Raw genomic sequence first — 12,898 nt, 5'->3', positions numbered from 1 at the left:
TCGGCGAAGCGTCATAAATATCTGTGAATGTCGCCGTTTATCCGTTAGTCCGTTTTAAGCTTCAAATATCTGTGAAAACTGATAAAATCCGTAAAAACGGCAGGCCTGCCGTAGGGTAATCTGAGAAATCCATCATTAATACTTTTAACTTCTTAATCGCCATACAGCACAAAAATGCTAGTTTTCATCAAGAAACATGTACATTCATATTTACTTTCTAATATATTTTTATTAATGATAAGATTACTGCATGCTCAAGGTGCTCTGTATTTGACTCTTAAAATTAATACTACATATTTTTCGAAGATATATTTTTGAGTAACATTCATTCCTGATTTCTTCTCTCCAAAAATACGAATTGCAAAATATTAATTTAAACTGTAGACAACATTACAAATATTCCTTAAGAAAATTGTAATAAATAACGACATTTAATGAAAGCTAAAGGAAGCTTACAGAAGTGAAAACACAATTAATAGTTTTAATAACTTTTATCTTAACTTGATGCTAGAGATGAGTAATGTTGAGGGTGCACATATTGTTAATGATGAAAATAATTCCCACCCTATTCTTACAAAAAGGAATGCATTGTAACCACTAAAAATGTTTGTTGCAACACAAATATGCAATTACTATATCACATCTTACATAACTATTGTATCAGACTACCATGGGCTTATAGGCATTCAAAATGACAAAAACTCATAAAGCACTATGTGATAAAGTCCCAAACACAATACCTTTTACATAACACAGCTTTTTACAAAATTGTTTACAATGCAAAGTTTTGACTGTAACAAATCAATTTTTTCTTGGACTACTTACATAATTACACAAAACATTACAAAACAATGTTGTTTGTTCTAATGGTAAACCATTATAATGATCACTGCACATTATTATACATCAAACATTTCTTTCATAAAAGAAAACAAAATACCAGGTTTTAATATTTCTAATTGGAAAACTGGGTGAATCAAGCCGAATAATGATCACGAAGTTCCCAACAGTAACTTAACAACTTGAGAACTGCAAATTCTTTGAAGAACATAATTACTCTAAAGGATGCAAGTTTTCCAGAAGAACGGGGTTCTCATAAAATAACTTTAAGGAATCATTCCCATTACTGCGAGCTATCAATGGCGTTGAACCAGTTGCGGGTGCCATTCTGGTCGGAGGGTATCCTGATCTGCACCAAGTGCACGGGCCCCCCTGCGGTCTGGATTGCCTGAGGCGAGCTCAGAGTCATGATGGAGGTCTCTTGACCCTGATCGTCTCCCTCCTCGTACGCCATCTCCCCTGCAGAGAGCATGTTGGGAGTGGCGGGGACCACGAGCGCGTGACGGCCCTCAGCTCCACGGTGCTGTGGGTAGCCGGCCGCCGCAGTGGTGGTGATCTCGGCCATGGACCCCACGTCCCTGTGCAGGCTCGCCAACTCGCTGGGGTCTGCGAAGTGCACCTGGCCATCGATAATCAGGTGCTCGTCTGCCTCCAGCTTCTCCGAGTACACGTGTTCCTCCTCTCCCTCCTGAATCAGCACGTGCTCCTTCAGCTCCGCGATGTACAGCTTGGTGTCTGTGTCGTGGCCCGCCGAGCCCTCTACGATGGTCATCTCCACCTCGCCGGCATCGTCGCCCGCCGTCAGCACGTCATCCTCGTTGGTCAGCCGGGGCTGGTTCACTACAATGGTGTCGTTCATGTGCCCCTGTGACTGCATGTGGTTGTACAGCAGCGGCTTGCGCATGAAGCCAGTGCCGCACACCAGGCACTCGTACGGCTTCTTGTCCGAGTGCACGAAGCGGTGGGCGTTGCGGTTGTCCCGGCTGTTGAATGCCTTGCCACACACCTCGCACAGGAACGGTTTCTCACCGGTGTGGATGCGACGGTGCTTTTTGAAATGCTCCGGATACACAAAGGTCGCTTCACAAATGGGGCACTTGTAGGGTCTCTCTCCGGTGTGTGCAGCTTTCACGTGGTAGTCTAGCAATCGTCTGCGCTTGAAGCCTTTTCCGCAATCCATGCACTTGTAGCGCTTATCCTGGTAGTGGGTGGCTCGCTTATGTGATTGTAGGTTGCTTCGTTGACTGAAAGTAGCTCCACAGAACTCGCACTGATAAGGCTTCTCCCCGGTATGAATGCGTTCATGGTCCCTAATTTCTGCCTTGCGGGCAAAAGCTTTTCCACAGGTTCGACATATGAAAGGCTTGTAACCGGAATGTACGACACTATGGACTTCTAGATTGCGAGCTGTGCCGAACGCTTTCCCACACTGGTCGCACACGTAGTTACGCATTCCATTATGGGTACGTTCATGTTGCATTAAATTCTGTTGGCTGAGAAACGATTTACCACACTCGCTGCAAGCAAAAGGCCGTGGTCTTACCTCGTGGGTTTTGGCATGAGCTTTAAATGTATATTTAGATGCAAAGTCCTTGCTGCAGAGTTTGCACTTATACGGCCGAACACCCAAGTGAGTATTTATGTGCTCGTCTAGAAGATTACGTGAGCTGTAACGCTTACCGCACGTTTCACAAGTCCATAACTTTGCTTGCGGATAGTGCATTCGCTTGTGCACACGGAACAAACGTAAGTTACTAAATATCCTATTGCAAACTTCGCACTGAAAGTCCCCTTCCTCTGCAGCGACATGATCGTCCAAGTGGAGAGAGAGTTCATTCCTTTTCCGGAAGTCCTGACCGCAGATGTCACATATGTATACACGGATACCGTGGACGGTCTTCATGTGAGTGCTTATTCCCTTCATGTCTCCAACAACTTTTTCCTCCCCAGTACACAACAAACACGCAAATTCATTTCCTTCACGCATTATCACTTGTTCCTGATCCACCTCGTGCACTGTGATCCTGGCTTTCTTCTTCATCATGGGCCGTCGGCCAATGTAATGCTTCATGTGGGTAATCTCTCCCGGCTCCAGCTTGATCTTCACGTGTAGCTCGCCCTCAGCCTCCATCATGTCGCCGTCCTGGGCAGCCGGCACCACGTTCAACTCGTCTTCACTGCCTACTTGAGTCGTCATCTCTGGTTCCAACATCGCAGAACTGTCCTGAAACACAAACACAATTGTATTATAGATCATGGAGGTTTTTAAACACTAAACCGTAACAATGCTAACATTTATAGTAAGTGGGAGTGTATGTGACCCTGAGGAGATGACAAAGGTCGACCACCACCACACATTTCCTGAGCACATATTCAAATTTGTTGCATGCGTAAAGTTGAGACCCTGTGTGTAGTAAATTGAAATTGAAAAAGTGAATAATACCGTATATACCCGAATCTAAGACAACATTTTTTACCATAATTTATAATTCAAAACAAAGGGGCCGCCTTAGATTCAGATACACTGATTTTTTAGGTAAACATACCTATTTTGGGTCAATGTTTTTGGGTTGTGCAGTAGTTACTGGCTGCACATGTTACGATCAATGTTTTTGGAATGTTCTATAGCACAAGATGGCACCCATCTTATAGACTAGTTTCTTGTACAAAAACATTAATGTAGGTTATACAGTACTTCCTTTATGCGATTATTTTTTTTCAGTTGGACAAACGGTTCCGCGAGTTATGTTATTTACATTTTAAACACAAATTATTATGTGAAAATGGCCGACCACCTGGAAATTAGAGGTACGTCTGCAAGCCGTTTTACTAAAAGGGAAAGAGAATTCTATGACAAAAACTTCAAGATGATGGTAATAAAGGGATGTTAGTGTTAGATGCATTCAAAGGACATTTAACGCCAGAGGTGAAATAATGTTATTAAAGGTATGAACACCGACCTTGTTATTATTCCTAGAGGCATGACTTCAAAGCTGCAGGTATTAGATGTGTGTATCAACAAACCATTTAAAGACCGTCTAAAAGTGCTATACTCTGAATGGCTCTTGGCAGGCAACCATGCTATAACACCAACAGGCAAAATCAGAAAACCAAGTGTAGCAGTCTTGTGTCAGTGGATTAAGGCTGCATGGGACACAATCTCATCGGAAGTGATCATCAAAGGCTTCAAGAAATGTTGCATTTCTATTTCATTGAAGTGAAGATGACAACAATGAAGCTGATGCATCTGCATAATGAAACACTAACAGTTTCCAACAGTTACAGTACCAGCCATATATGTATTTCTTTCTGTTTGTACATAAACTGTTAACAGTATTTCAAAAGTGGTGGTTGAAATACTTTGTAACATTCATATTTTCAATTTTATATCTAATTTGTTGGCATGTGTTTAATCTAATTTGTTGGCATGTGTTTAATACAAAATTTTTTTTTTTTCCTGAAAACATGAGGCTGTAGTTTGGGGGTCGTCTTAGATTCGGGCATATACGGTAGTACAGTGAAACCTCTTTAATATAAACCCGAGGAGACAGAAATTTACCCACTTTGTAATAACGAGGTTTGTAATAACCATATCTTTCCATAATGTGTACATTACATATGTCAAAAAAAAAAAAAGCACAAATTTCATTATTGATTTTGAAAATATTTCAATGTTTGTATATAGTATATACAGTTGAAAAACAATTTACATAATTATTAAAAAAATAATATACTAAGTATTACAAAACTACATAAAAAAAATTTGCATAAGTAAAAACATGGTTAGACTACGTAAAAGTTAACACAAAATGTTTTACAATTTTGAATGACATGTTGCTAAATATTATTACATATCTAGATCACTGAGAAGATTTAGGTAAAAAAATGAACAAATTTTGGTCTGCTTTTCATTTTTTTTTAATACACTTTGGACAAAGCCACACAGTTGGTCAAAGGCTTTGATTGTTTCAGTGTCAGCATCGCTGCACTGTATTACTGTTTCCAGAGTATTAAGAGCTTGCAAAGCTTCAGTTCTTTTGGGCAATGCAAGTGTTGGTGGCTCTTCACAGTCTACGGCTTCTGTGTTAACATCACCATCAGTGGTGTCACAGTCTGTCAACTCAAAGTCATCTGGTGTGGATGATGTAAGAAGTCCGTCATCTATTTTTACAAAACTGTTAAACTGTTCTGTGAAATTTAGCTTACTTTGAAGAATTTCCCATTCCTCTCTATCCACACCAGCACTGTCACCAGTATCACACGAAGAAAGGCCAATTGAGGCAGAACTGCCACTGGGAACATGAATGGTGAGGCTGATACTACCAGGGCTGCAGTCCTCTGTAGCAGATGATAGGTAGTTCAGGGCCTGAAGCTTCTTCATTGGTGGCTACTGTAGGGACTAACTTCTTGAAACAGTTTTGAATCACTCACTCACTCACACACACACACACACTCACACACACACACTCACACACTCACTCTCACTCTCTCTCTCTCTCTACCCTTGGTTGAAGGTTGGCATTGAACAAAGGTGCTTGAAAAGATACAACTGGCAAGGGGTGAAGGAATTTTTCAGCAGCACGTGAAGGCTTACAAAAAAAGGGGGAGGAAAATGCATCAGAGCTGCCACGTTTAGGGTGAGACTGGCCACAAATATTCAGACTGACAAGGGATGTTTTGAAGTTAAGTGTTCGTGCTTCTACTGAATAGTGTACATATTATGTACTGTTGAGTTTTGCATCCAAAATGGCTTCCAAAAAACAGCAAAGCATTAGACTTATACACAAAATTGGCGATAATACAAGAGCGTGAACTAGGATACGTCAGCAAGAGTGAAATTGGAAAACGATATGACCTCAGCTTGTCACCACTTTTTACTATCTTAAAGAACAAGGACAAAATAAAAGATACGATGTTGAAAGGTAGCGTCCCCGGGAATAGCAAACGTTTACGGGAGCCCGACCATGTGGAACTTGAATCAGTTCTTTTTGAATGGTTTTCCCTGCAGCGCACTGCTGGATTGCCAATTAGTGGGCCTATGATTAAACAAAATGCGTCAGAATTGGCTCTCCAAATGAAAGTTGATGATTTTACGTGTAACGAAGGTTGGCTGCGTTGTGTTAAGGTAAGGTGAGGGATTTTTCAGCATCAAATATTGGGTGAATCCAATCAGTATCTGTTAGCATCAGCCAAGTTAACGATTAGTATCCTGTGTTGAGTAAACTTTTGAAGTGCTACGAACCTCGATATGTGTACAATGCTGATGAATCGGGTATGTTTTATACTTTGTTACCTGACAAAACACTGACAGTTAAGGGAGTGCAATGTAAAGGGGAGAAAACACAGCAAAGAACATTTGATATTTCTCCTTCGTGCAAACATGGATGGCAGCAATAAAATCAAGCCATTCGTTATTGGTAAATTGGCAAATCCCCGGGAATTCCGTGGGGTAAAGAACATTCCGTGTACGTTGAAGCCAACAAGAAGGTGTGGATGGTGTCGAAACTTTTTAAACAGTGGCTGCACTCGTTTGATAGCAGAATGGGCATGAAAAACAGAAAAATATTTTTTTTTGTCAACCATTGCCCTGCACATCCTAAATTGACCCTTAGGAATATTAAAATTGTATTCTTACCTCCAAACACAACTAGTGTGTTACACCATCTATATCAGGGTGTGTTTTGCCTGGTGAAACATCACTTCCGTAAGATGTTGGTGCATTCCCTAATGCAAAAACTATCAATGGGAAAAATACTTGTCAAGTGGAACATCCTAGATGCAATCCGTGCCATAGCCGTTTCTTGGGGTAAGGTGAAGCCACAAGCATCTCCGGATGTTCCAGACATGCTGCCTTTCATCAAAATCCTCACGGCCCCAACAAATTGTATGTTGATGAGCTTGAGACAGACGAAGTAAACCAAAAGATGGAGGGAGGTCAAGGTGAAATGCAAGAGCCAGAATGTTGGAATTTATTGACGAGAGAAAATGCAAGTTGTGTGTCAGTACTCAGACTCTGTCACAGCAGACAATATCTTCATGTTTGTGGTGAAATGACTGACAGTGAACTAATAGACCTTGTTACAAACAAGGACTCAATTAGTTCATAAGACGATGAAGGGGGTGAAGGAATGGACTGTGACGTCCCTACTTAAACAGCACTCATGAAAGCCTTGAATTGCATTAGCAATTTTTATAGGTCTACAAGGGAAACAACTGAAGAGCTAGCCACATTGCAACAAATTGAAACTTTTGTCATTAAAACTAGCGTGAGAAACTAAAATAAATTACTCTAACCAAATTTTTCAATAAGGTTGTGTAATTCTCTGTTTGTATTAATTCACCATGCTAAATGTAAAATTTTAATACTGCATAGTGAATTCTAAGTGACATTTCTTTTTAGATTAAAAGACAAGTGTTTTGAATGCATATCATATAATACAAACAAAAATACTGTATTTATTCGCTAATGAAAGCACATATTGTGCCAATTTTGAATTTACAAAATTTAGTGCAACACTAATGAGTTTTCCACTTTGGGAATCAATTAAATATAATTCTACGTGGATTAATGAGCATAAAGCACTGTGTTCCATTGCTCCCTCATGCATCAGACCAATTAATTCCATATGAAAACGAAAACCATTGCAGATAAAAAAAAATCACAGAGACCTTTTCAATTTGCAATTTAATTTGCTACAACTTTTATTCAATGCATTTTTCACTGAAGTGCACCATTTTTGAGTTAAGGTGTGAAATTAAGAAATTTTTAAAAGTTTCAGGAATCTTAACTTTTTCTTTCAATTTTCTATATTGGTTATTACGAGTATTTTTCCCGCCATTGTCAGCTCTCGTAGTAACGCGGTTCCTCTGTATTTGAGTATTACCTATGTTTTTAATTCGGAGAACATTTTGGTCAGGAGTGGAGCATGAATGCTATTAAAAGCAGTTTCTATTGGCCTGGGATGGATAAGGAAGTGCAAGAAGGAGTGAGAAGTTCTATGATCCGTCAGCAGTTAAAAGCACAAAATTCACGAGATGTTGGTGTCTTCTCAAACATAGCACCTCAGTTTGTTTGGGAACGTGTATCTTGACTGTTTTGGATCTTACCCAGATCAAAGACGGGGAATTCTAGTCTCCTAGTACTTGTAGATATGTTCTCAAAGTATGTGATGACTTACCATGAAGAATCAGAAAGCCATGACTATTTCTAGAATCTTGTTAGAAAGTGTATTCCATTTTTTTGTTTTCCTGCTTTTATAGTAACCTACAATGCAAATATTTTTGTTTCCAATTGGGGTATTCGTCTAGTACAGACACGACCTTATCAACCAGCCAGTAACCTGGTAGAGAGTTGAATGAGATGTTAAGGGATTTTCATCTTGATTGTAACCAGGATTGGGATCTTCTCTTCATTTTTTGCTTTTATAAAACAGTAGCATTAGTCTGAAACTCATAACACCATAAACCAAATATTTTTTGCTTCATCCCTTGGTCAACGTCTGGGAAATAGGCCTTGAGGATAGCCCTGATAAGCCTGTTGCTCAGAGCCCGCCATTTCTGGTTAAAAACCAGTGAAAAACTAAGAAGCATTACGCTTAAAAATAAAAAAAAGCACAATGATAAACAAGATCCTGTTCCCTATCATATAGATGACCAGATCTTAATGAAGATTCATTTCCTAAGCAAAGCAGTAGACTAGTTCGGTAGTACACCGGGTGTTAAATTTGAAAAATTTATTACAGTAGAACCCTGTTATAACGAATCTAAAGGGCGTAGTTTATATGTTCACTATAGAGGGGAAACTTTATATCTGGGAAAACTTTTATATTGGCAATTCATACTCAAAAGCAAAATCTTAACTACACATAGGACTATGCCAAGAAAAGAATGAATGAAAATACTCAAAGCAACAGTTTTATGAGCAAATGCAGATATTATTTTTAATGAACTACACATGTACAAACTTTCTATTACCTAATGGTTCTTGGACATTGGGGTATTATCCTTTTTTCAGGCATTTAATACTCTGTGACGTTTTCGCAGCTTGTGAAAGAAGATTGTTCATCTTGTTTAATATTGTACTTAATGTGGATGTTGCAATTCCCAGTTCCTTTGCTGTTAACACGTGCGGGACAGTAATGTCCAGTTTATCTCGCACAGATAATGCCTTATGTTTTTTACCGCGTTTTTCACCCTTTTTTATGTACGTATTTCTTATTGAAGCACATTTGCAGCTTAATAACACGAAATTATTTTTACTGTCAAAAGTAAATAAACGAAAAATAACGAGTCTGGCGCATCAAAGATCACTACGCATCATTTAGTATCGCAGTTGCTAAAGCTGGAACGAAATTTTCTTACGTTCTATGGAAAAATTTAGTCCACAGAGTTCTATCTAGTGGTAGTCTTACGAACCTTACTCAATCAAAATGTCCGTAACGTGAACGATAAAAATGAGACGTAAAAATATTCAATTTGCTGCTATAATGTCCATACGTATTTGTGTGGCTGTAATTTATGTTTAATTTTGATAACATATTAAATGTTAACGCGTTCGCCCATTCTTTAACTATGCAGGGAAAAATATTTTTTATTTTCACCAAACTGATCACCATTTTTGGCTACACGTAGCCTACCGAGGCCACTCGAATACGACTTGTTTATAATATGAACAGTGGACAATCGAGTAGCGTATTGCTGAGAAAAACTTCAACGTGATCCAGAATAGACGTTTTGTGAAAAAACTTGTAATTATATGAAAATATTTGAGATAAATGTGCATTATGCCGGAAAAATTTGTTCGTGGTACAAGGGAAAACGTATCAACATTGACAAAAGTTGTGCGCTATATCCAATAAGTTAATACATAACCTCACATCATTTTGCCGGGACTGAGACGGAAATTCACAATAAACGGGAATTCATTATAGGCGGGTTCACTATAAACGGGTTCTACTGTATTTGTATTGTATTGTTAAAAAGGATGAGGAGAGCGACGTTTTCTAGAAGACATAAGAGCCTGATGTGACAGTTTAGTAATTCCTTTTAGGTTATAGGAGACTATTATTGTGATACCCAATAAATTTATATGTTATTACTATCTCTTGTATTATTATTATAGCTATTTACTGATGTATATTGTAACGGTTCGTTACAAAGAAAATAAAGATTTAAAGCGTCGATTTTCGTTGTTTTATTTTTTAAACTAGAATGCATAGACAAATTGAACCCAATGTTTCATTCACTCGTTTCACACATACATCTGCCCGTCGAAAACTGCCCTCAGTTCGCTTGATGAGATTTAATAATAAAATAATAACGTCGATTAAGTCCTTCAGTAATGTTTTACTGCAAGTACACGAAGATGGTGCGACCTCGAACAGGGCCGCACCCAGCGAAAAACGAATCTCGCCACGAGCCAAAACGCCTACGAAGGTGGCCGCAATTTCTAATTATACCCGAAACGAAATATATAGAAAATTAGGTTGATTTAATAATAGGCCTGGCTCCGGCCACCAACGTGGAATTATCTCTTCAAAATACTTCTACATCATCTGCGAGAAGCCACCGAACGCGACCTACTCGTCCAGCGTTCGACGGACGACTGGTGAAATCCTGCCACTGTCTCCTCCACGCAGGGAGTAGACGTCACATGACCTCACCGACCAATCACACGCACTCTTCCTTCTCGCTTACAGATACAAGCCAATCACAGAACAAGTTACAATACATGAAAAAACTTTGTACATACAGAACTCTGGGCTTCCCCTGATTTGTCTCTTTTCAATTTCACATCGAAATCGGGGACTTCCATTCTCGTTCTCTCTCCCACACCGTGAGAGAGCAGTTATCACTCAGTTCCCACGCAGGGGGGAAATTACAGTCTTTATCTCGGTTGGCGGGGAAGCACTGTTCCTTTCTCACTTACACTTACAGGCCTCTCATGCCTCTCTTTCTAACCATTAACACCAGCCCAGACACAGTACCGTGTTCTAGAATCATCCAACACGTTAATGCACATTATAAACAACAATTATAATACAAATTACTTTACCAAATTAAAATCATTTCGAAATAACCTGAAAAAGTAGGCCTAAACAGGCAAAAATCTAGAACAGCGGCTTCTTTGTGAATAATTACATAAAAATTACTAATGATAGAAAATGTCTGTTAAAACACAAAATACCTTCTTAAAAACAATAGCGAGTGAAAATAACATATATTAATATTCATAACGTTTGATTCTACTGTCTCATAATATACACACCACTCTAAAAACATTGACTTATATATATTTACTTATACAAAAAGAAGTTTAAAAGAAAATTATTTATTTGGGAGGGCAGGGTTCTGCAATGCTACATAAACCCCCCCCCCCCAACTTTTCAATTAAATTAACACTACATTTAATTGAAAAGTTACAAAAGTGAAAAAAAAATCTGTACAAAATAAATACAAAAACATCCTTAAATTCAAATGCATCCTGTCATTACACTCTTGTTTATAAAAGAAATTCAAAAACAATTATTTTTATAAATTACAAAGATTAATACCAATTTTCTGTTAAATTTAAAAAAGATATTTCAGTTTTGGTACAGTCAACAATCCTCATCCCTAATGTTATCTTAGTTTTATTAATACAAAATACAAGTAGTTTCAAATTTAATTTCTTCACAAATTTCAAGCAGTGTTCCCTGGTTTACGAAGAATCTTCCTATCACATCTCAACTCTCGTTGGAACAGCTGTGGACACCTCTACACAAACTGCAACAACTCCGACAAACTTAAATCTCGACGACATAACTATCTCAGCTGCACTAGCTGGAACAAGGACTGCAGGCATTACGTCCCTCTGACCACCTGAAACCAATCTCGACGACAAAAACAAACTCGACGACAAAAAACAATCTCGATGACAAAACAATCTTGACGACAAAAACAATCTCGACGACACCTACTTCAGCTGTGGAGCACCTCGACACTAGCTGGCAAATCGAACCCCAACTGACGATGAACAACAACAATCGCCTTCTCAGTACGACAACTGCACGACGACGGATAACTCTTCTATTACCAGGACCCCACTACTTTTATCCATGAATCAACCAAATCCTCCACCCCTCATACTTGCACCAACAAACTTTAATAACACTGCTAACTCAGACTGCTGACCAAACTTCTGATTCGACCTTTCTGCTGCTGATGCCTTTAATTTTATTATTATGATTATTATGAAGATTTTACTAATAGAATAATAACTGAAGATCTCATGAATAATATATATATGAAGAAACACTATGACGAATAGAATGACAAATACATTTTTTAACTTCCTTCCACTCTCAACAGTGAATCCACTATCTCCCTCATACAGCAGGTTGTTGACCCGTCTTCAAAAAGACGCAACCAAACCTTCATTTTATTTGGCCATCCTGGTCCCAGGGTCTTACTATACGGTATGGTTAAGGGGTGAAATACTCCACAGAACCAAGATCACCAGACTCATTTATTCTATGAAGAGAACAGGCTTGGAAATCTCAGCGGAAAGACTACTCCATCCAGTAACATTTTTGGAACTCTCAGTGGAGCCGTAACATCTTCTCCCTCATGACATAACATGCCCAGAAATCTCAGCAGGGCTGTGTCATAAACCTCACTAACAAACACGTCTAGAAATCTCTGCAGGGAACCCACGGCTTTACAGGCAGACAAACATGCCCCTAAACCTCAGCAGGGTTTCCATTTGTCATTCCAGGCAGAGGAATTTGTGTTGTCGAACCTAGAGAACGACATGTAGGTCCAACAGACCGAGAGACCCCTCTTCCCTATCATTCCTAGCTCCTGAGCTAGCCGAAAGGTAAGGGGCGCCCAACTAAAACCCTTTTAGCTGCTAGTCAGCTCGGCTAACCTACTTCACACCACAATATAAGTATCACTTTACAATGGTAGCGATAACTAAATGGTACAGATATTACAGTAAAGTTTCAAACTGTATTAAAACATATTTCTTAATTTACACCTTTACATACAAACATTTCAACATTATTTATTCTCTACA

General features: G+C 39.0%; 1 protein-coding gene across 6 annotated transcripts in view; it reads right to left on the bottom strand.

Annotated features, from left to right (window-relative positions):
* Positions 1-476: 476 nt before the first annotated feature.
* The window catches only part of LOC134527355 (zinc finger protein 431-like), a 58,163-nt gene continuing 45,741 nt past the window's right edge, over positions 477-12,898 (bottom strand). For all 6 annotated transcript variants that reach the window (XM_063359968.1, XM_063359964.1, XM_063359966.1 and 3 more), the window contains exon 3: positions 477-3,064. In XM_063359968.1, coding sequence (XP_063216038.1) covers positions 1,124-3,064 — 1,941 coding nt within the window. In that variant the 3' untranslated portion in view covers positions 477-1,123. The remainder of the gene's footprint in view (positions 3,065-12,898) is intronic.

Source organism: Bacillus rossius, chromosome 1, assembly GCF_032445375.1.
Source record: "Bacillus rossius redtenbacheri isolate Brsri chromosome 1, Brsri_v3, whole genome shotgun sequence".
NCBI classification, from domain to species: Eukaryota; Metazoa; Arthropoda; class Insecta; order Phasmatodea; family Bacillidae; genus Bacillus; species Bacillus rossius.
The sequence above is the reverse complement of the archived record's forward strand: the minus strand, read 5'-3'. Positions and strand labels throughout refer to the sequence as shown.